The sequence below is a fragment of the Sminthopsis crassicaudata genome, chromosome 3 (genome assembly GCF_048593235.1).
Source record: "Sminthopsis crassicaudata isolate SCR6 chromosome 3, ASM4859323v1, whole genome shotgun sequence".
In the NCBI taxonomy this organism is placed as follows: domain Eukaryota; kingdom Metazoa; phylum Chordata; class Mammalia; order Dasyuromorphia; family Dasyuridae; genus Sminthopsis; species Sminthopsis crassicaudata.
Window position 1 is genome coordinate 342039698 of NC_133619.1, and position 22672 is coordinate 342062369.

A 22672-nucleotide genomic window follows, 5' to 3' on the forward strand; every position below is an offset into this window, starting at 1 on the left:
AACTTCAACATTTTTGTTTTAAATATTTGTTTTGAAATTGTTTAATTCTAGAAAAACATTTAATATTTTAAAATAAACATGAATTATGTTCAGTTAAAAAAAATACAAGCCTGTTACCCCCACTGTAAGCCTTCTCTCCTAAGCATTTACTACTAAATTCCAGTTACTTCAGTTACACAACTGCGCCAATTAGATTCTTACACAAAATTGCTATCTAATCTCAACTGGGCCTTCATTGCTACATGGTAATCTTTTTTAGCTTTGATTAATTGACTATCATATTACCCACAACAGGTGTGTGAAATCTCTTATTCTCTCCTCAACATCATCTCCTTTCTCCTTCCTTAAAGCAAAGATGTTACCTCCTGGTTCCCTGGGAAAGTAAAGGCCATCCATGCTGGTCTCCCATTTATACCCTATTCAGTACCTACAAACATCACATTTCATCAATGTTTAAACATTTTATTAAACATTAATTATTTTTTGAATCAGGGGCTCTCATTTTTTAAAAGAAGTTCTATCCTTTTTAAGAAAAAGGAAAGAAATATCTTTAAATTTATTAGAGAACTTTATAAAGAAAAAAAGCAAAAAATAATTTCTTTACCAGTGATTTACTAGTGATTTAATATGTTTTTTTCCTTACTCTTATATTTTATATTGCACATCAATTACATGTTTCTTATTACTAATGGATTCATACATCATTCTGGAGTTTTCAAGCCAATCCAAAGATAAAAAGGAGAGATCGGTAATTAAAGCATTGGAACAATGAAATGAAATGTCTTTTTTTCAAAATGGCTAATGGAATGATATTTTAAAATATTAAACTATAAAAGATTTAAAACTAAAAAAGATTTAAAATGTCAAACTTCTGAAAATGCTTTAAATGATTACCATATTCTGATTTTATACATATAAATTTTATGCATATAAAATATCTGTTCCTCTTCTTGATCATTAAAAATTATAAGAAATATAAATAATCAAAACTCCATCATCAGTTGTCTTGATCTCTGTTGGCCCACTAGACCTAAATACTTCTGTAGGAGATAATGAGGTAGGTGATTTGCACAGCCTTCCCTCACCCAAATCCAGTTGACTTATAAGTCAGTCCATCACCTTCCTAATGTCATTGGTCCTCTTCTAGGACAAAGGACAGACAACAACAACTCTTCTTGGTTATTGCTTTCCCCTATGTGACCTTTGCTTTTTAATCTGCTTTGTTGATCCATGTCTCACTTCCTTAACACTAGGTAGTCCACAAAATTTAGTCCTGTTTTCTGTTCTTACGTTTCATCAGACTCTCTGTAATGATAAGGGTTCATATGTAGTGATAATAGGTTCAATTGTAATCTATTTGTAGATTACACATAAACTTATATATGCAGACCCTAACTTCTCTCTTGAATTTTAGCTCTCCATTCTGCATTCTGTACTGAAAGCTAGACTTCTCTGCCTGAATATTCCATAGCATGTCAAATTCGACATATCTCAAACATTATCTTTCCTCATTACATCTATCCCTTCTCTATGTTTCTCCATTTCCTTGATATTACATACATCTAGTTCCCAAGTTCACAACCCCAGAGTCATCTACTCTTCTCTCATCCTTAATAGCGAACCAAATTTGACCTGGAGAGTTAAGGTTCAGAATTAGAATGATAGGAAATACTCATCAATCACTTTACAATTAAAAAAAGAAATATGTTCATTAACTATAGAAAGGCCATTCAACAAGGATAGGTTCAGAAAGACATAGTCCCTCTCAATTCCATAGGAAAACCTATCTGGTCAAAACATTTTTGACCTTCATGAAAGTGGCACATCTGTCAGATATAAATGGTTCTGCCTCATTGTGGGCTGATCTTTTTATGCTGCCATTGGCTAAGATTTTGTATAGATAGTTTTTGAACCCTAATCCTTTAGACTAGTCAACCAGTAGGACAGTAGCCTTACCATTTAAGAGAAAACTAGCCCAACTCACATTATGGAAACCCTAGCATATGATACTAATAATCCCATCCTTATCACATCCAAAAAGTTTCTATGTCTTATCATTTCTTATTCTATAATATCTCTGACAACTGTCCATTTCTGTACTCACAGGCCCAACACCCTAGTTCAGGCTTTTAACACTTTTCATTTATTGTGGTAGATAAAGTGGACATGGAATCAGGAAGACCTGTTTGAATCTTACCTCAGAAACTGGGCAAATTAAACCTGTCCTGGCCTTGGTTTTCTCATCTATAATATAAGAGAATGGACTTAATGAACCCCAGTGGTTTTAGTTCTGAATCTATGATTCTTCAGGCCTATGGCCCATTGTAATGACTTTCTGTTTGGTCTCCCTGCTTTCTAGTCTTTCCCCTTTATAATCTGTCTTCCACACAACAGCCAAAATAATCATCCTAAAGCACAGTTTTGATCTTGTAACTCCAGTGTTTAGGAATTGTCAATGATTCCTTACTGCTGCCTCTAAGTCACAATACAAATTTTTCATATTAGAATTTGTAGCTCTTCATAACCTGATTCCAAGCTGCCTTTCCAGGCTTCTTTCACATTCTTTCATGTGGTTGTTAATAGCTTGCAACATTTCTTTTAAGAACTGTTTGTTTATATCCTTTAACTCCTCTTCTATTGAGGAATAGCTTTTAGTTTCATATATGCACATATATGCCTATATACACATGTGTATGTGCATGCATAAATATGTTTGTAATTATGTATGTATGTGTGCATATATATATATATATAAACGTGTGTGTATGTGTATGTATACACACATATGCAAATTGCTTATTGGGTGCATCACATCTCTAAATCTTGGGAACTAGGTGATCCCAGGGATGAAGTTCAGAGGGCCCAACTCCTTGAGTGCAATAAATCTTTATTAATTGCCTATTGTGTGCCAGTTGTTATACTAAGTGCTGGTTATACAAAAAGAGGCAAAAGACCGATCCTACCTTAAGTTTAGATATTAATAGGTTTTTCTAGATTAACAGGTTTAGACATTTAGACAAATAAGAAAGACCTGAGTTCAAAAATTGCTTCAGAAACTAACTGCATGACTCTGGCAAATCATGTATCAGTGTCTGCCTCAATTTTCCCACTATTAAAATGGAAATAATAGCAACTTACCTTTCAGGGTTGTTGGGAGGATCAAATAAGATAATTTTAAAGCAAATCTTAAAAGTACTGTATAAATGCTATCATCATCATCATCATTATTATTATATACCCAGTCCATTGTGAACAATTGTCAGTCAATTGGCTAGTTTTAAAATGCATTCAAAAGGAAATCTACCCATTTGAATTGCAGAAAAACAATAGAAAGCAAAATAGTTCTCACATCCAACTAAGCAAGAAATAGTATGAGTGCAGTAGGAATTTTGCTTTTATGATAATGATGGGGTTTTGATTATGTATATTTCTTATAATTTTTAATGATAAATAAGAGGAATAGATATTTTATATGCATAAAATCAGAATATTATAATATGGTAATCATTTAAAGCATTTTCAGAAGTTTTAAATTTTTAAATCTTTTATCGTTTAATATTTTTAAATATCACTTTCCATTAGCTACTTTGAAAAAAAAAAGACATGCAAAATCACTCAATTTTATTTATATATAGATTTGCACACAGGTAATAAAAATACAAAGCAAAACACAGACACATTAGCCCCTGCCCTCAAGGAGCTCATAAGCTAATATAGGACACAATAGGCAAGTAACAATGTACATATAAAATGTATACAGTAGTCTCAGAATTAATTAAATAAATTATTTTGTTATTATTATTTGATTTCATTGTTCCAGTGCTTTAATTACCGATCCCTCCCTTTTATCCTTGGATTGGCTTGAAAACTCTAGAATGATGTATGAGTACATTAGTAATATCCAAAAAGACTTTAACATGTAATTGATTGCAATTATAAAATATAGGAGCAAGAAAAAAAAATGTTAAATCATCCATAAATCACTGTTTGGTAAAGAAATTTTTGCCTTTTTTCTTCACAAAGTTCTCTAATAAATTTAAAAGATATTTCTTTCCTTTTTCCTAAAAAGAACAGAACTTCTTTTTAAAAATGAGAGTCCCTGATTTAAAAAATAATTAAAGTTTAATAAAATTATACACTTCAAAAGCATCTTATGGTCTTTATCTTATTTAAGATTAAAGGGTACATCTATTGCAGCAGTGAGTTTTGTATAAGTTTTCACCTCTGTCTTTTAACAAGTTAACGTTGTCAAAGAAGTTGATATATTTAGGTATGACTGTAATGTTTCTAACTTTAGCACTTTTGGTAGTGGGTACTTTCCTTCCCAGAATGCTCTGTGTCCACAACATGTGCAAGTCAGTTTGTCATAAAGCTACCCAGGAGCAAAGGTTCTGTTGCAAGATGTGTTTCTAGCTTGAAAATTATGAGAAGGCATTGGAATCCACGATCTTATTTTGAAACTCAAATGATTGTTAATTCAGGTGTGGAAATTGTGGCCTCAAGAGGTTAGGAGATCATTATGTGCGAATATTATTTCAATGGGAGACAAGAAACAATTTCTTCATTACAAGACTCATGACTTTTTGCCTATAACATATATATCGTCAAGATTAAATCTGATCATCTTAAGGAGTGTACTGGACAGTTGCTAAGTAAAGTAAACTTGTTTTTCAAAGATGATGATCAAGGAAACCTCTCTTCGAAGGGACCCGGATTTGAGGGGAGAGTTAGCTTTTCTTGCAAAGGGCTGTGATTTTGTTCTTCCGTCACGCTTTAAGAAGAGACTAAAGATATTTCAACAGACACAGGTTTGAAACTTGTGTTCTTATTTATTCTCATATTTTTATAACAAATAAAACTATACTCAGTGAATTAAATTCTTAAGTATTCCTATAACATACTTGTATCTTGATATTAAAACAAGGAATTCAACTATGTCCTCTATTCCGTTGTCTATTTGCAGAATGCTATTTGTAGCTAGATACCAACATGTTTAAAAATAGATCTCTCTGACCTGAAGTATAGTACTCACACTTTTCATCAGTAAAAGAGGAAAGAGTTTTTAGTGACAATACAACTTCATAAGTAACTAGCTATATAACTATATAGTTAAAATGCACTGGAATTTTTGTTAGAGAAAACATTTTCAGATGATTGGCATCCTATTGTTAAAAATCTTGTATTTCAATTAATGGTCTGCAATTTGATTATAATAATATACTTTGAATGCAAGAAGGTTGCCTTTTTAAACTTGAGTGTGTATACATATGTATATGCACATCAATGTTCACAGATTTATTATACATACACACATGTACACAAAAGGCATTATTGAGTGTAATTGCTAAAAGAAATGCTGGAATTATTTTTGATGATGGTAACTCAATTTATGCAATCCACACATAACCCAGCTTCCAAGGCCCAGTGTCAGGTGGGTAATAATACAGACTAAAGATAATGAGACAAAAGCTTTTCTCACAGTAGATGTTATTAACTATCAGAGAAAACCAAATCAGTTTTCATGTAAAATGACTGTAATGTGATTTGATATATAAAATTTAAATATTTTAGAGAAGGAAATATTAGCATCAGCATTTTTTTTCTAGAGCTTCTGTTGACAGCACATAGAATTATCTGGGTTCTTTGGATCACAATATGGAAACAATGAAATTGAAGATATTTTAAATGAGTTTTTGTAGCTATGTGTTCATGATTAAAATAAAACAAAAATTAAATTTAGATAAATCAGAAGAAAAAAGCAAACTTTATATCTGGCCTTTTGTTACTTGACAATAAACATGTTATAATGATGTTCCTCTGTTTGAATGAAACCATTGTAAGCAAAGTAGAGAAGTTAAAATAAGGAAGGTATATAACATTAGTATTGAATTGAAGAAATATGTATGCCGGATCACATATCAAATTAATTTATTTTAAACTCTTTATTTCTCAGTAAATTCAGTATAAAACACTTTTGTCCTATAACAGGCACATGTAAACCTATTTCTACCATGTTCCTTTGCTTTTTAAAATGAACAGCTAGGTTTTTTTCTCCTCTTAAAGTATTAATAGCCCCACTAAATTGGAAATGAAGAAAATTTGGAGGCTAATCAGCCAATAAAAATTTTTAAATGCCTGTACATGTTAGGGACATAAATAGAAAAGTTGGATAGTCCTTTCCAAAAGGAATTATACTAGTTTAATAGGCATTAAAGAGGTGAAAAGTCATCTATAGATAAGTATTTCACTAAAAAAAATTCATTCAACAAGAGAATAAACTATAAATAAAACATATATAAATACACATATATATATATATAAATATATAGATGAATAGATTTATATTTAGGTTCATCAAGGAAAGCAAGATGAATTGCTGTCATGAAATTAGAAGACCTAGGAAAGGCTTCCTGAGGAACATGACATCTGAGATGAGCCTTGAAGGAAGCTTGAAATTCTGAAGAGGAAGTGTTTTCCAGGCATGGTAGACAACTTTTGTAAACACATGGAAGTGGGAGATGGAGTGCTAACTAAGGGATGTAGGTCAAAACTGCTCTGAAATATCACCTGGTATATAATAGAAGCTTATTAAATGTGAGTTGATTGATTGCCTTCTCACCCAATTTTTGGTTATCTCTGATTGTTAGGAAATTTTTCTTTAAATCAAGCCTAAAAATCCTTCTCCTCTTTGCTGTTCCTACTTCTTCCCTCCCAAGGCAGCCAAAACTAATCAAATTCCTCTTCTATAGTATATATTTTAACAATTTAGATATGTCATTTCCCCTGAGTCTTCTCTTTTCCAAACTAAATATTTCCAGCTCCTTCAATTAATCAAAATGTAGCATGATTTCAAGATTCTATACATTTTTGCTGCCTTCCTCCTCCTATTGTCTATCATATTAAAGCTTCAACTAAAATGTGTTGCCCAGAACTGAGCACAATACTCAGACCAGAACACAGTCAGATTATTCGCTCCTTAATCCTGGAAATTATGTTTCTCTTAATGCAACCAAAGACATCATGAACTGTTACACTTTTAATTATTATTGTGTTGTCAGTGCTCTAAAAACCCCCAGTTTGTCTGAAAAATGATTGTCTAACAATGACTACTTATCTAATATTTGTAAAGTCAACCACTTTTATCTCTATCAATTTCATCTCATCCAATTCAGGCAGTATTCTAACTAATTAAGGTCTTTTCAGGTATACAATATATCATTGTTTCTGTCATCTATTCCTGTAGTTTTATGGCATCTGCAAATTTGATATCATTTATGCTCATATACAAGTCATTATAATACAGAACTAAGCACAATTCTTTGGGTACACCATTGGAACATTCTTCCAAGTTAGCATCAAAATATTGATTACTTCTTGAGTCCAACTGTTTACCCAATTCAGAATAATTTTTAGAATGTTCACCCAATTAATTTTTTAAAAGTCCACATCTTTTATACAGTAATAATATGAGATTATATCAAATGTTATATCAATGTGTTTGCTGTCCTAGGTAAACTATCTACAATGTGCTACAAGTTTAGTAGTTTAGTAGTTTTGGGGGAGAGGGGGGAATCAGCAAGGTTAGTTTGAAATAATCTGTTCCCTGGTTCTTTAAGGTCAATAAGGTCCCTTTCATAATTCCTTTATAATCCTTTCATAATTCATTAGCTAAATTCATTAATCATTAACCATTCTTTAATTTTGATAGGATCAAAGTCAACCCAATTACCTCTAGTTTGGGATAGTATTCTTTTTCCTTTTTTTCACAGGCCAAATAGCTTTGCCCTTCTTAACAATTTTTGTGGTAGTTCTCTTTATTTTTTATGAGTTTTCACATATCACTTAAGAGTGATTTTCTTTGGGTAAGGGAAAGAGGGAGAATCAGTACACATTTCTATCTACCAGTTTTTTCAGTACTAAATATGTAATTCATCTGAGTTAAGTGAGTTGAATTCATCAAGGACAATTTTAGAATGTTCCCTTATTATGTCTTTATTTTGGGGTATCAACTTTTTATTAACCATTTAAATTTTCTCCTTTCCATGTCAAAGATCAGAAACAAAATAAGAATTAAGCAGGTCTTTATTCCTTCTGTTTTCAATCAGCATCCTCCTCTTTATGAAGGGTGATTTCCCTGTGAATCAGTCTCTTCATGTACCTTCCCCTTTTCTACTGCTTCTCAGAATTATTTCTCTATGTCATTAAAATTTCATTCTTTTCATCATCCTATTTCTCCTCTACTTGACTTCTGTTGTAGAATTTTCGGTCAGGAGATCCTGCCTAGTCTTCCTCTAGGGCACTTATCAAATGATGCTTGGCTTTTCTCAAAGAGGAAGTATTCTTTTCCCTCTCAAAAATAAAATCATTTCTATAACCATGTTCTTCGATGTAGGTAAGAATTAAATATGAAATAGAATTTGTCCTTGTTTATTCCTTTACTTTTTTAAGTCATAAAAATGTTGACTGCTCTACTTTTGGCAGTAAGTACTCCAGAATATGTATATCATGGTTCTCTGTCAAGCTTTTCATCTGTTTTCCTGACGTCCTCATCTATTTTATTCATTTGTCTCTGTGGTATATAGTAAGCTACAATGATAAAATTGCTTCTGTTTCTGACACCATATCCCCAGCCACTTCCTACAGTACTTGCCCTAACCCTTTTTGAGTCTCTGATTTTGTCCTATGAATGTATCTTCTTCATAAGATAATGCAAATCTGTTCCCTTCACTTTACCTATTGTTTCATTTGAATAAGTTATAACTATCTTAGAGCCATTTTCCAATCATTAGTGAGAGTTAGGGTTTCTTGTTCAAAAAAGTGTACCTATTTTCATTTGTGTATTAGACATTGGATATGGATTTTATTTTATTTTTTGCTGAGGTATTTAGGGTTAAGTGACTTGCCCAGGGTCACACAGCCAGGAAGTGTTAAGTGTCTGAGATCAAATTTGAACTCAAGTCCTCTTGATTTCAGGGCTGGTGCTCTATCCACTGCGCCACCTAGCTGTCCTCTGGATATGGATTTTAAACAGATTCCTTCCTCTCTTGGATTCTTCTCTTCTTTGAACTTGTCTCAGCTGCTGTTACTCCTCTACACTTAACTGTTCTCTGTGATAGGTAACTTAGTGGAAGCAGCTTTCTCCCTCCTCTTAATATTTCCCCTTAATAATTAATAATATGATTAGTTTCATACATGAGGCAAGAGAAAACTATATTCTTACCAAATCTGTTGAGTATGTTCTATTCTTGGTTACGAGCTTCTCATTCCTGTATTTTATAATCTGTGGACCAGCTATCCACTTCTTATTCTCAGGTATCACATTTTTAAGGATCTGTTTACTTCCCAAATGTTTTCTGTTCTGTATCTCTTGCATTCACAAGTGGCAGAAAGGGGTAAGAAAGACAGGACCCATTGGTGTCTTTATAGTCTTCTCTTTTTTCTTTAAGACTATAATTTTTAAAATGCATTCTAAGTTCCATATGGAACATGTGGTTTTGTGAATCTTCAAAAGTAGATGGCAGAAGAGCCTTCAGAAGTTCTCTGTTATGTTTTGAATAAATGCTCCAAGGGGAAAAAAAAAACACTCCTCTTTATTGTTAACAGGTTGACAAATAGCTGCTTCAGTTTCCTCTCAGCATTTCACCAACCACCACTGCTCTACTTTTCTTCCTCTAACTTTTACTAGATGAACTTTGAGAGGACCTATGTGTCTTTTTTATCACTCCTTGGAGAACAACAAACAGTATTCTCAAATTATAATAATAGCAAAGAAATTAACTTCAGTTTTTCAATTCAAAACTTCAATTCATATAATGTAGTGAATAAGAAGTAGAAGTTATTAAGAAGTCTAGTAGTGGTCTCAGACACTTTCAGATGGGGTTTCAAAATAATTTAGGCTTAAAAATATTTATTTTATTGGATTCTGCTCTTTTATAATTTTTAATTAGAAATTATCTTATAAACCACTAATCCAAAATCTGTAGGATTTTTTAAAAATCACAAGTGCAATTTAGATATGAATAATAAAATAATTTATTCATGACCACATTTCATTTAGTATATGTAAATACATCTCACTACTCCTGAGGTAAAAGTTCTGCTTATATACTGTCTCTACCAACTTTTTGAAATGATGTTTATGTGCAACTTCTTAACCCAGTGAAACTTCTTAAGAAAGACATATTTTTAAATCACATTCATATTGTATTCATATTGTCATTTCAGGTTCAGAACAAGCAAGAAAAGAAACTTGGAACACCACTTGTACCTGCATCAGGTGTTGGAAGCAGCCCCCGACCTCTCTCTCCTCTCCTTCGTGTGAATAATGTTGCTATCAATGTGCCATTATCCATAAACATTCCACAGTTCTACTTCCCTAAAGGACTTCCAGATACATGTGCAAACCATGAACAGACACTAAACAGAATTGAACTGGCCTTCATGGAACTTGAAGATCAGAAAGCAGATATTTACGAAATGGGGAAAATTGCAAAGGTAATCTACCTGCCCTTCCTCTTTAGGCATTTTATTATGTCTTTTACAGTGAAGGTTCCTTCCCCTCTTTAATAAACTACCATCTCTCATGAAATAATCTCTGATTGACCTTAATATTCTGGCTAGCCATTGTCAACTTATTCTCTAAAATATGGCCCTTTTATATCCATAACATTCCTTTTCACAATATTTAATTAACATAATTTATCTTACAAAACTACCTCTATATTCTTAGAGGTCTTTGATGACTTCTTAATTACCAAATCTAATTGCTTTTTCTTATCCTTCATTCTCCTTGACCTTTCTACAGGATTTGACACTTTTGACCTCCCTCCTTTAATGTCTAAGATGTTACATTACTGTGGTTTTCTTCTTACCTCTCTAACTGTTCCTTCTCTTTTCATATTTTTTTAGTTACTCTCTTTTAACTGTTGGTATTTCCCATGTTTCATTAATCAGTTTTGTTTAGTTTTTTTTTCTCTTCATATTCATTTAGGAATCCTATCTATTTTCATAGCAATAATCTATTGTTATTGTTGTTCTTCAGTCATTCAGTCATATCCACCTCTTCATGGACCATTAAGCACCAGTATTATCCATAGAGATTTCTTGGCAAAGATGCTGGGGTGGTTTGCTATTTCTTTTTCCAATAAACTAAGGAAAACAAACATAAAGTGACTTGCCTCGGGTCATACAGCTTATAAGTGCCTGAAGTTGGATTTGAACTCAGCTCTTCATAGCTCCAGACCCAGCCAGCACTCTATCCACTGAGCTTCTCAAATACCTCCATTACCATTATTCAGAAGATTGCTAAAATCTCTCTTTCAAAGTTTAACTGTCCTTCTGCCTCATCCTAGCAGCACTGTTGAATGTTTTCATTTGGATGTCCCCTGTCATTTATAACTAATAATTCAAACTCATCTTCCTTCTAAAACTAGTTTTCCCTCTAAAGTTTTCTTTTTCTCTGGATTTTCTCAACTACCTACAATCAAAATTTTATAATAATCTTTCACTCCTACACGTATCTTTAATAGTCATTTCCAGTCAGTCAAAAAGTTTTATTGATTCTTATATCCAACATTTTCCCCTAAAGATTATTTGTTGATATACTAATTTTTACAAAGAAATCTGCAGATAATTCTGAAATATTTTATTCTGTATTATGCTGGGGCCAGTGAAAAAGATAAAAAATGCATTATTCTCTGGTGCAAATGCTTAATTATGTAAAAATAGATAAAACTTGAAGCTGAAAAACTTCAACTAAACAACATATAATCCATATTCACCTCTTGAAGTTAAAATAATCTGGGCTTATTCACTTTTAAAAAAGAATTTCTGGTGGGAAAAAATAGGGGGAAGAGAGATGAAGAGAAGGGAAGAAGGAGGGGAGTGATTTTTATAATCTAGTCAAGGGAAAGAGAAACTATATCTCTTTGTAGACATGCATTCATTCCTCCTTGTTCTATATTTCATTTTAGAATGACAGTAGAATTCACAGTAGATATGTGACCCTTGACACATTGGGTTCTAGGATTAATGGTTTACCAACCTACATATCAAAGTATACCAAATGAAAAAAAAATTTTTTGCTTTCTTTTCCCACTGAAAGTGCCCTAGAATTATAGAATTTACATTTGGAAAGAATAAGTCAATCAATCAAAGAATCTTAAAATTTATCTAATACATCTTTTTCATTTTCCTGACAAGAAAACTGGGACTCAGAAAAACTAAGGCACTAATTCAACATTACCTTATTAGTTAGTGGCAGATTCAAAACTAGAATAAATAGTAGTCTATGCTGAATTCCATGTTCTTTCCATGGAATCACACTGCCTTCATTTTAGAAATGTATTACTTCCTGCATTATTATAGCCTCATATCCGGTCTCCCTGCTTATAGTCTCTCTTCCCTTCAATACATGTAGAATAAATGATGCTAGATTAAACATCCTAAACCATTAGTTTCATTTCATTAATTCTAAACTCTCTAATAATGACTCCATTGCCTGTAGGAGAAAATCTAAATCTTCTTCTAGACATTCAAGATATCCCTCACATGACCCAACCAAATGAACCCTCTGCCCACTTCTGTGAACCCTTCCCTAATTAGTCCAGGACACAATGCTTCCTCAGTACCCTCTGAAAAAACACAGAATGTATAACCTATGGTATTGCTTTGGTAATTATTATTTAACTTTTCTGTTGACAAATGGTTTGTTTCCTCAATCAAACTACAAACTTTTTTAATTTTAAAATAGCTGTTTATGTAAAATTGGGAAGATTGGCCAATAATTGCATAGCAAAATCAAGATTCAAAGTAATCATGACCAGTTACAACCAGTTAAGATAAAATTTAACAGGGGTTAATTTGGAATTATGCATTAAAGTCCAAAAAAGTAGTACAAAAGTACATGGGAAAACCTTGGTTTGATAGCTATTCATTTGGGTGGGAAAAGAAAAAGAAAAAACTTTGGAAATTTTAGTTACTAGAAGTTCTATATGACTTAATGGTGATACATTTGCTTAAAAATAATAAAATATTTTTCTTAATAAAAATACAGAATTCTGATTAAAGGAGGAAATAATCTTACTTTACTCTTCCCTCTTAAAGTAAGTACTACACTTACTTGACTACTTCACTCTTCATTGTTCAGATCACATCTGGAGTAACAATGGATTAATTTATTAAGCAATTTTTAAGCAGTTAATGATATGCAGGAATTTTGCTGAGTGCTGAAGATAAAGTAAAAAGGAGAATCCCTGTAGCTTACGTTCAAATAAAGGAAGACCACTACATATAGGAGAGTGAAGGACGAGGGAAGGGAGAAGTCACAAGGACGTTAAGTGGAATCATAAAAGTATTTGAACATTACACCCTTTCTAGAAATAATGAGTGGCAGAGATGGTATGGCAAGGAAATATTTCTGACTTAATGAATTTAGAGTAAAACATAGTGATACTGTAGAGGATTTCTTAAAGGTTATGTTGTCTTGGGTGGTCCATTGAAACCAACATTCTGTGAATTGGACACTCTCATAAACTTCATATATTTTAGTCTTTCACTAATTTCCATACTAGGGATTCCCTACACTGAAGAAATCACACGCCAGGGTCATTTAACATTTCATAGCTATGACTGCAGCACTGAGGTTTTTCTATCTCTTATTCTTTATCTCTTGCTATATCAGACTACTTGTTTTCCTGATCAGATATTTTTATAACACATTATACCATTTCATATGTGCAAAATGTTGTTGGTAATATCCTGCCTGTAGTGACCACATTAGTACCCTGGATATCTTAGAATCAGCCTAAGTCAGGATAAACAAAAGTCTTTATTCTTGGTCTTTTGGGGTCTCTATCAGGGGATTAGATATAGGAATCAACACACCTCCTTTCTTTTCTCTCTCTCGACCATCAAAGAGTGATCCTGCTTGCCCTACTCCACCCTCTGATCTCTCTCTTCCCCTTCTTTGTCCACACCCACAAAACTAGCCAGCACAGAGTTGAGAAAGGTCATCCTCCAAGCATGTTAATAGAGAATTTTTGTCCAATTGGTAATTAGTCTTAAGTGCTAGGTTATCTCGGTAAAGTGCAACTGCTCAGTTCTAGCCCTTTAAATCTCCCACTTTCTTTTGTTTTAGAACACAGGTGGTCACGCCATCCCTGACTTCTCAGGGAGGTAAGGACCCCAAAAAGGAGGTGATCACACTCCCCCTGACTTCTCAGGAATGAAGGTGAAAAGACTGAAAAGGAGGTGATCACACACACCCCAACTTCTCAGGAAGGGAGGTGAAAGCACTAAAAAGGAGATAGTCACTCCCTCCCTGACATCTCAGGAAGGGAGATGAAAAGCACCAAAAGGAAGTGGGGATTGCTAGCTGGTTTCTGGGCTGAAGGGTCTTATTATGCACAAACCCATCAGCATGGGAGTTATTACACAAGCACATAGCAATAAATCACAGGCTATTAGTGATGACTCTCCCCACAGCCAGGGCAGGCTCAGTGTGGTGTAACAAACATGAATTGTACATGCAAGTAGTGATATAACAAACAATGTAAATCAACATGGTATGTAAGAGATTTCTAGAAATCCTAGAAGGAAGGTATGTAAACATCAGTCACACATACACCTTCTTCAGCAACCAAGAGATAGTCCAAAACCAATCTATTGTCCATTGCTTCACGTGTCGGGGAATCCAATAATCCCCACAAGTTTTTGAAGTCCTGCAACAGTCTTTTTATATGTTAGGGAATCCAATGATTACTGCAGGTTTTGAAGCCCTACAATAGTCTTAAGATGTCTCAGAAAATCCAATTATTCCTGAAGATTTTCAACTCCAACATTTTTTTGATGTCCCTGAGTTAAATGCCAGTTTCTTTTATTGGTGGGCACACTCAGCAATGGAACCACCTGATGTTTCTTGGGTCTTCTCCTTTGTTTCAAGTGTCTGCTCCATCTCTCTCCAATGGACAAGGTGAATATGGCTCATTGGCACCCATCTGATTCCTTCTCCATCTGAAGAAATACAAGCAAACCCTCTCCCCCAAGCAGTTAACCTATCTGCTCCCTTCCATTCACCACTTTCTGGGTCTCTCCACATGACCTGGCAATTATCTAAAGACAGTGGAGCTGCCCGCACTGGACACTGCCCTTCCGGTGGGTTATAAAACCTGTCTGCCAGAGCCAGTGCATCTTTGTCAAAAATCAAGAAGTTAATAGTATAAAGAGCTAGATTTAGAAGTTCTCTAGGGTTACCCGTGGCTCCCCCTTTCTTTTGTTTTTGGAGGAGTGTCTTAATATCTCTGGTTTTTTTCTCTACTATTGCCTGTCTTTGAGGATTAAAAAGTATGCCAGCGATATGTAAAATCTTACACTGTTCACAAAAGTGTGTGAAATGTTTAGATGTATATGCAGGTCTATTGTCTGTCTTTATTGCTTGTGGCACACCCATAATTGCAAATGCTTATATAAGGAATTCAGTGACCACTCGGGCTGTCTCTTTTGCTGCTGGCATTGCAAAAGTGAATCCTGAAAAGGTGTCTACCACCATGTAGATAAAAGACAGACAACCAAAAGATTTATAATGGGTCACATCCATTTGCCAAATTTCATTAGGTCTCAAACCACAAGGGTTCTTCCCTGGAGGGAGTATAGGAGCATAGAAAGGAAGGCAAGCTGGATAGGATTTTACTCTGATCCTACCTTTCTCTCTTATTCCAAATTGTAAATGTAAAGCTCAGGCAGCCTGGTGATAATTTAGAATGAGATTCTTGTGCTTCTTGAAATAAAGGAGTATTGGCTAACATAGTTAGAAGGCTATCTGCTTTTGAATTACCATCAAAAATAGGATATAGCAGTCCACTATGAAAGTGGACATGCAAGATATAAATCTTACCTGGATGCTTTCTCACTTCCTTTAAGTTCCTTAAAGAGCTGATATATATTGGAGGCTACAAATTTTATTTGGGGTGTGGCAATTCTTTGTACCACACCTACTGAATAGGCCGAATCAGATATTATATTTATGTCTCCCAGATAATAAGCAAGAGCTAGAATGATTGCATACAGTTCATTCTGTTGAGTGGACTGAAAAGGAGTTCTAACTACTCTATAGTTAAGTCACGCGAGTATACAGCACAAATATTATGTTTGGATGCATCTGTAAAGATAGTTGGTCCTTTAAGAGGAACTTTAGAAACCTTTTCTTCAAGAATCCATTGCCAATTATGTAATAGTCTGGTTATCTTTAATGGAGACCCGTGTGTAAAATTTGGAGCCATGGCTAATAAAATTTGCCACTCTGGAATGGTTTCACAGCACACATTAACTTGTGCATTAGTATAAAAGGTGTATATCTTGTCAGGTCTTATCCCAGATAATTGTACTGCTCATTTAATGTCCTTTAATAAAATTCTAGCCATAAGCACTGGGTAAGGAATAAGGCTTTGTTCTGGTTGTGCTGGGAGGTTCACCCACTCTATCACACTGTCTCCTTGATGAAGGACTGCTGTGGGTGCCTCTTGCGTAGCAAAAACTGATATTTCTAAGGGGTTTTGAGTGACCCTTTCAACCACATTGGATAAAGCCAGTTCAATTTGTCTCAAAGCCTCTTGAGCTTCTTTTGTAAGCTGGCGTTGTGAATTTAAAGCACTGTCTCCCCTTAAAATGTCATATAATGGTTGCAATTGACAGGTAGTCAAGACTAACATGGGACGCATCCATTGGATATGTCTTATCAATTTCTGAAAGTCATTTAAGATGTTTAGTTTCTCTGTTCTTAAGGAGAGTTTCTGTACTGTAAGCACCTTAGGATATACTTCATATCCTAAACATTGAAAAGGAGCATGTCTTGAATCTTTTCTGAAGCTATGTGCAATTTATAATTCCTTAGTGTTTCTATGGTTTTTTGTAGACATGCTTCTAACATTTGTTCCTCAGGTGTACATCCCAATATATCCTCCATGTAATGTAATAACATTACTTTTGGAAATGCTTTTCTTACTGGAGTAAGAGCAGCAGCAACATACATTTGGCACATAGTAGGGCTGTTTTTCATTCCCTGTGGCAAAACTGTCCATTCATATCTTTTATAGGCTCAGCTAAGTTAACGCTGGGCACTGAAAAGGCAAATCTTTTCACATCCTCCTTATCTAGAGGGATAGAATAGAAATAATCCTTAATGTCTATAACCCACAGAGGCCATTCTCTTGGCAACTGAGTAGGAGATGGAAGTCCAGGTTGAAGAGTTCCCATAGTTTCCATCTGTTCATTTACTTTACTTAAATCAGTCAACATCCTCCATTTCCAGATTTCTTTCTTACAACAAATACTGGAGAATTCCAAGGACTTGGAGAAGGTTGTAAGTGTCCTTGGTCAAGTTGTTCCTGTACTATGTCTAGTAAGGCCTGAATTTTATTGTTATCTAAGGGCCACTGTTCTATCCACACTGGTGTATCAGTTTTCCATTGGATAGGAACAGGTGAAAGTGTTGGCAGGCCTTCAACAGCAGCCCTGCCTAAAAAACCAAAGTACTCATTTTTAACCCTAATTGTTGTAAAATGTCTCTTCCCCACAGATTGATGGGGATTTTTTCAACTATAAAAGGAGTAAAAACTACTGTTTCACCTTCAAATATCCATCTTAAAGGGGTAGCACTAATTTCAGCTGCTATTGGTCCTCCTACCCCAGACATGTAGGTGTCTGCCTTAATCTTGGGCCAGTGACTGGGCCAGTTGGCACTTCTAATGACTCTGTGATCTGCACCAGTGTCCACCAATCCTTCTAATGGTATGCCAATTATATAGATGGTGAGCATAGGTCGGTCAGCTGTCACAGCTGCTGTCCAGTATATTCCTGGGTTTTGCTCTTGGAGTCAGAATCTGGGCAACTATCACCAGGTTGCTTATTAGGAGTGTGTATCAATAAACCTGATGCTACTACTTCTCCTGGTTGATAAGTCACACATTGTCTACCTGTGTTAATGACTGGGTTATTATCTACACATTCCCCAGTTTCCTACATCAGTGTATGGATTTTATAAGTACTCTCAGTGGGTGAAATAGTTACGCCCACTGTGGCTGAAGGCAAGGCATCCATAGGCTGGAGAGGAACAGATTTCACCTCTCCAGGGGGTATCTCAATTGTCCCAGCTGCATACAACTCTATCCTCCCTAATTGTAATCCCTTTCTCCCATCAGGTTGCTTCCTGACTGATTGATTGTGTAATCCCTTTCTCCCATCAGATGGCTTCCTGGCTAATTGGTCATGTCTGGGTTCTAGGCACTCTCAGGGTGTGGCATTGGCTGCCATCATGCCCCAAGTGTTTTTTACCTAAAGCCCTGGAGCTGGACTCCCTCATCCCATTTCCTTGAATCAGTCTACATTCTGATGCCCAATGGAAGCCTCTGTTGCATTTTGGACATGGGGTATTGGATCTTGTTCTCCCACCCTATTTTCTCAGTCTGTCTCTACGCCAACATAGAGCTTTCAGATGCCCTACTTTACCACATTGAAAGCATTGACGAGTCTCTCTGGAAGTCCCTTGCCCAGAGGGACCCTGTCTTCCCATGTTGGAATCTTGGGAAGTCTGCATCATAGCCTGGCTATAAAAGGTGTTTGTGCCCACAGCACCTTATGATCTCCTCTAAAGGAGCATCCTTGTGTAGACCTAGTATAATCCTTCTACAAACCTCCTTAGCATTTTCTTAAGCAAGTTGCCTTGTCAAAATGTCTGTTTATGTATTTTCATCATTAGTCACCATTAGCTGTCTACAAACGTGCCACAAAATCAGCAAAGGGTTCATTTGGTCCTTGTACAATTTTTGTGACGGTCTTACCCTTGTCATTTTTATTGGGGAGAGAAGCCCATGCTTTGATAGCAGCAGCAGCAATTTGCTCATATGCTGCTATGGAGTAATTAATCTAGACTGAAACTTCTGCATAAGAATCTACCCCTGTTAGCTGGTCACAGGTGATTGAAGTATTAACTCCACTTTGACTATTTTGTTGGGCTTGCATCCTACAGAGTTCACTATATTCAGAAAGCCGCAATAAGTTTTGTCCAAGTTCTAAGCACACCCTTGCTATAGATTTCCAGTCACTAGGGGTCAAGATTTCATAAGCCAAATTCTGTAATAACATCTTAACATAAGCTGATGTAGCCCCATAAAGAGTGCAAGCCTTTTTCAGGTCTTTGAGGATTTCTGTATCAAAAGGAGTGAATCTTCTACTCTCTTGACCTGAAGAGTTAAACTGTTGAATCATGGGGTAAATTTGGAACCTCAGATCACCAATTTCCTTCCCTTCTTCTGTAGCTTTAAGTACTGCCTTTTGCAATCTAGTCATAGGAGGGGGTGATATTACCGCACCTCCCACTACTCCTCCCCCCTCCATCCTGGAAGGTGGAATTGATGGGGCCATGTCAATAAGCTGCTCCCTAGGTGGGTTGAAGCTTCCTCAAGAGAGCCAGAATCACCACCCCTTGAAACTCATTTAAGTTCCCATGCCCTCTGGCAATATGGTCTTGAGACTGTCAATTGTCTCTTTTTTTCCTCACACTTCCTCATCTGGCTGTTTCTAAAACTTTTCCTTTTTCTACAACTTGCAAAACTGTTTAAGGCCAATTGAATTATGTTGTATATATAAAATGCTTCTGTGGAAATTGAACGAGGACCTCTATTGTTGTAGTATTGGCAAAGTTGTTGTCCCACAAGTTTCCAATTATCTACACTTATTTCTTCTTCCTCTAAGAACCAAGGGGACCTGCATCCTAATGTACCCAAGAGTCTAGCAATCTGTTCCCAGGTTATAATTAAACCTTGCCCCTCAATTAACTTAAGCATGCTTTCTATAGGGCCCTTTTGGGGTGGGGGTGGGGGGGTGGTCAGGGACAGGGGAGAATCTTTTCCTAATATCTACCTTATTTCAGCTATAAAAGGTTACTAGTTTAGCCCTTAACAAAGTAAGTTCCCTGTTTGTCTATTAAAATACTCACCTAATTTCCTGGTCACCGGAGAACTTCTTCAGTGAAAGTGGGGTGCTTGGCCCACATGTTGGACACCAAATTGTAGTGACTGCATTAATAACCTGGATATCTTAGAATCAGCAGAAGTCAGGATAAGTAAAAGTCTTTATTCTTGATCTTTTGAGGTCTTTGTCAAGTGATTAAATATAGGAATCTCCACACCTCCTTTCTCTCTCTCCACTGACAAAGAATCATCCTACCTGTCCTACTCCACCCTCTGATCTCTCCTCCCCTTCTTTGTCCACACCCACAGATCGAGCCAGCACAGAGTTGAGTAGAGTCATCCTCCAAACATGTTAATAGAGAATTGTCCAATTAGTAATTAGCCTTAAGTGCTAGATTATCTCTGTTAAGTGCATCTGCTCAGTTCTAGCCCTTTACACCTGCCTACTTATATGCTCTTCATTGCCCATAGGTTTACATAGAATCTTGATTCTTCAGAGTTTGTAGTCAAGAATCTCAGGAATATAGCACCAAGAAAATGTTAAAATGTCAGGTTTTTTTGTTTGAGGGTCTGACTTAAGACTATTGAAAATGCTGATTTATTTTATAGATACAATACAGCTTGCTATCAGTTCAGTTTTATTCAATTTAAGAAACACTTGTATGAAAACTACACAGAAAGCATATAAAAACAGCCATACTGTTGATTAAAAAGTGAATGCTAATAATTGGAAGAGGGGAAAAGTCATCAGAAAAAGCTGTTTATAGAAAATGGTCCCTAAGTTATACTCTGAAGTAAGCTTGGGGATCCATGAACTGGAGATGAGGAGGAACTCCTCATACCTAAAGGCAAGAGACTAAAGAGGGAATATCATACCCAAAGCACAGCTAGCAAGTTGTATTGAATAGAATCAAAAATTAGAGGATCATAAATTTAGATGCTAAGGGCCCAAAGAGCTTCAGTGACTTGCCTAAGAAACAGACTAAAGATTTACTGTGCGACTCTGGGCAAGTCACTTCACTCTGTTTGCCTTAGTTTCCTCATCTGTAAAATGAGCTGGAGAAGAAAATGCTAAATCACTCCAGTGTCTTTGCTAAGAAAACCCTAAATGGGCTTATGCAGTCTGACATCACTGAAATAGTTGAAGACCATATTCCTCTCCAAATCTTTTATACCTTATATCCACCACATACTTTTGAGATCCAGTGACATTGGTTTCACCATTCCTAAGACAAGATGCCAGATTTCATGCATTTTCACCAATTGTCCCTCTTGCCTGGAATGATCTCCCTCCTCATCTGGGTTTTCTGTCTTCAAGTCCCAACTAAAATCACATTTTCAAAGAGAAGCCTTTTCTGTTCCTCCTTAATTCTAGTGCCTTATTGATTACTCCCAGTTTATCCTGATACAGCATTTTTACACATAGATGTTTGCATATTGTCTTTTGACTTTCTTTGTATCCTTAGCACTTACTTAGCACAATGCCTGACCCTTAATAAAGTGCTTAATAAATGTTTATTAACTGACTGATTTACTTAATATATCTCATTGCTTGATGTTAATAAAAGATTAAGTACTATTTTCTCTTCAGTTTTTATGAAGAAATTTGTGTGTGTGTGTGTGTGTGTGTGTGTGTGTACATGTAACTAAATGTATGAGATACAATGTTGGAGAAAAGCCATTTAAGGTTGAATTTTGCTCTATTGAATCTTTTGGTTTTGCTTTTTGTTTTGTTTTTGGTAATCAACAAAATAAAGCAGGATCTTGTAGTCTTTCTTAACCTCTGTCAAGACCAAAAAAAGTTATACTGAAGATATTTTTGTGTACCTATATACTTCCTTTTTAAAAAAACATAAAAGTATTACTGTATATGTATAAGCCATTCACATAAAGACTTATAGAGATAAAAAAGTATATATATATATATATATATATATATATATATATATATATATATATATATATAAATTGACAGCTATTAATATTTTATTCACCTATTTTGGTAATGGCTCCATAGATCTGGAGCCTATAGGGTCATCAGAGACCATCCAATCTATTCCCTTCAGTTTGTTTTTGGATTTGTTTGTTTTTTTTATTTTTTACAAATATGGAAACTGAGATCCAGATAGGTTAAACGACTTGCTCAGGATCCCCCAAAAATCAATAATGCAAAGTAGAATTTTAATCCAGATCTCTGACTCTATAACCACTGCACTTCTTTCGGCTGTACCAAGGTGCCTCCCAATCTATAATGATAAGAGTTCTTTTGGGACCATAGAGCTCATCTAGATCCCAGCTTCTTAAATTGTAGTTTGCCGTCCCCTATGGCATAATTTAATGTGGGGGTCACAAAATTATGACTTACTATCAATACATGTTTGATTTGTATACCTATTTTATATACCTGGATACCCAGGATCGTGTAAAAATTTCTTCAGCAAAAAGAAAGCATGAGTGAAAAAAAGTTTAAGAAGCCCTGATCTAGATTAACCCCTCACTGGATTTTTATTTTGTGTATTTGTCCGAGTCCTGTTGCAAATTCTTATATTCCATATGGACTTCCTCATATAACATTATCAATGCTGAAATTTTAGCTCAATTGTCACCCCCCAAAAAATGTTAACAATTAAGTTAAATTTTTTATATGCTGCTATTCAGTTTTTATCTGTGATATCTTTCAGACATTATTGACTATAATCATCCACTGT

General features: G+C 35.1%; 1 protein-coding gene across 5 annotated transcripts in view; it reads left to right on the top strand.

Annotated features, from left to right (window-relative positions):
* Nucleotides 1-22672, top strand: part of PPP2R3A (protein phosphatase 2 regulatory subunit B''alpha) — a 353882-nt gene that overhangs the window by 235958 nt on the left and 95252 nt on the right. For 4 of the 5 annotated variants that reach the window (XM_074301595.1, XM_074301594.1, XM_074301593.1 and 1 more), the window contains one exon: nt 10225-10494. In XM_074301595.1, the coding sequence (XP_074157696.1) occupies nt 10225-10494 (270 nt within the window). Of the gene's footprint in view, nt 1-4437; nt 4809-10224; nt 10495-22672 lie in introns of those variants that run through there. The other variant, XM_074301596.1, reaches the window with a different exon arrangement.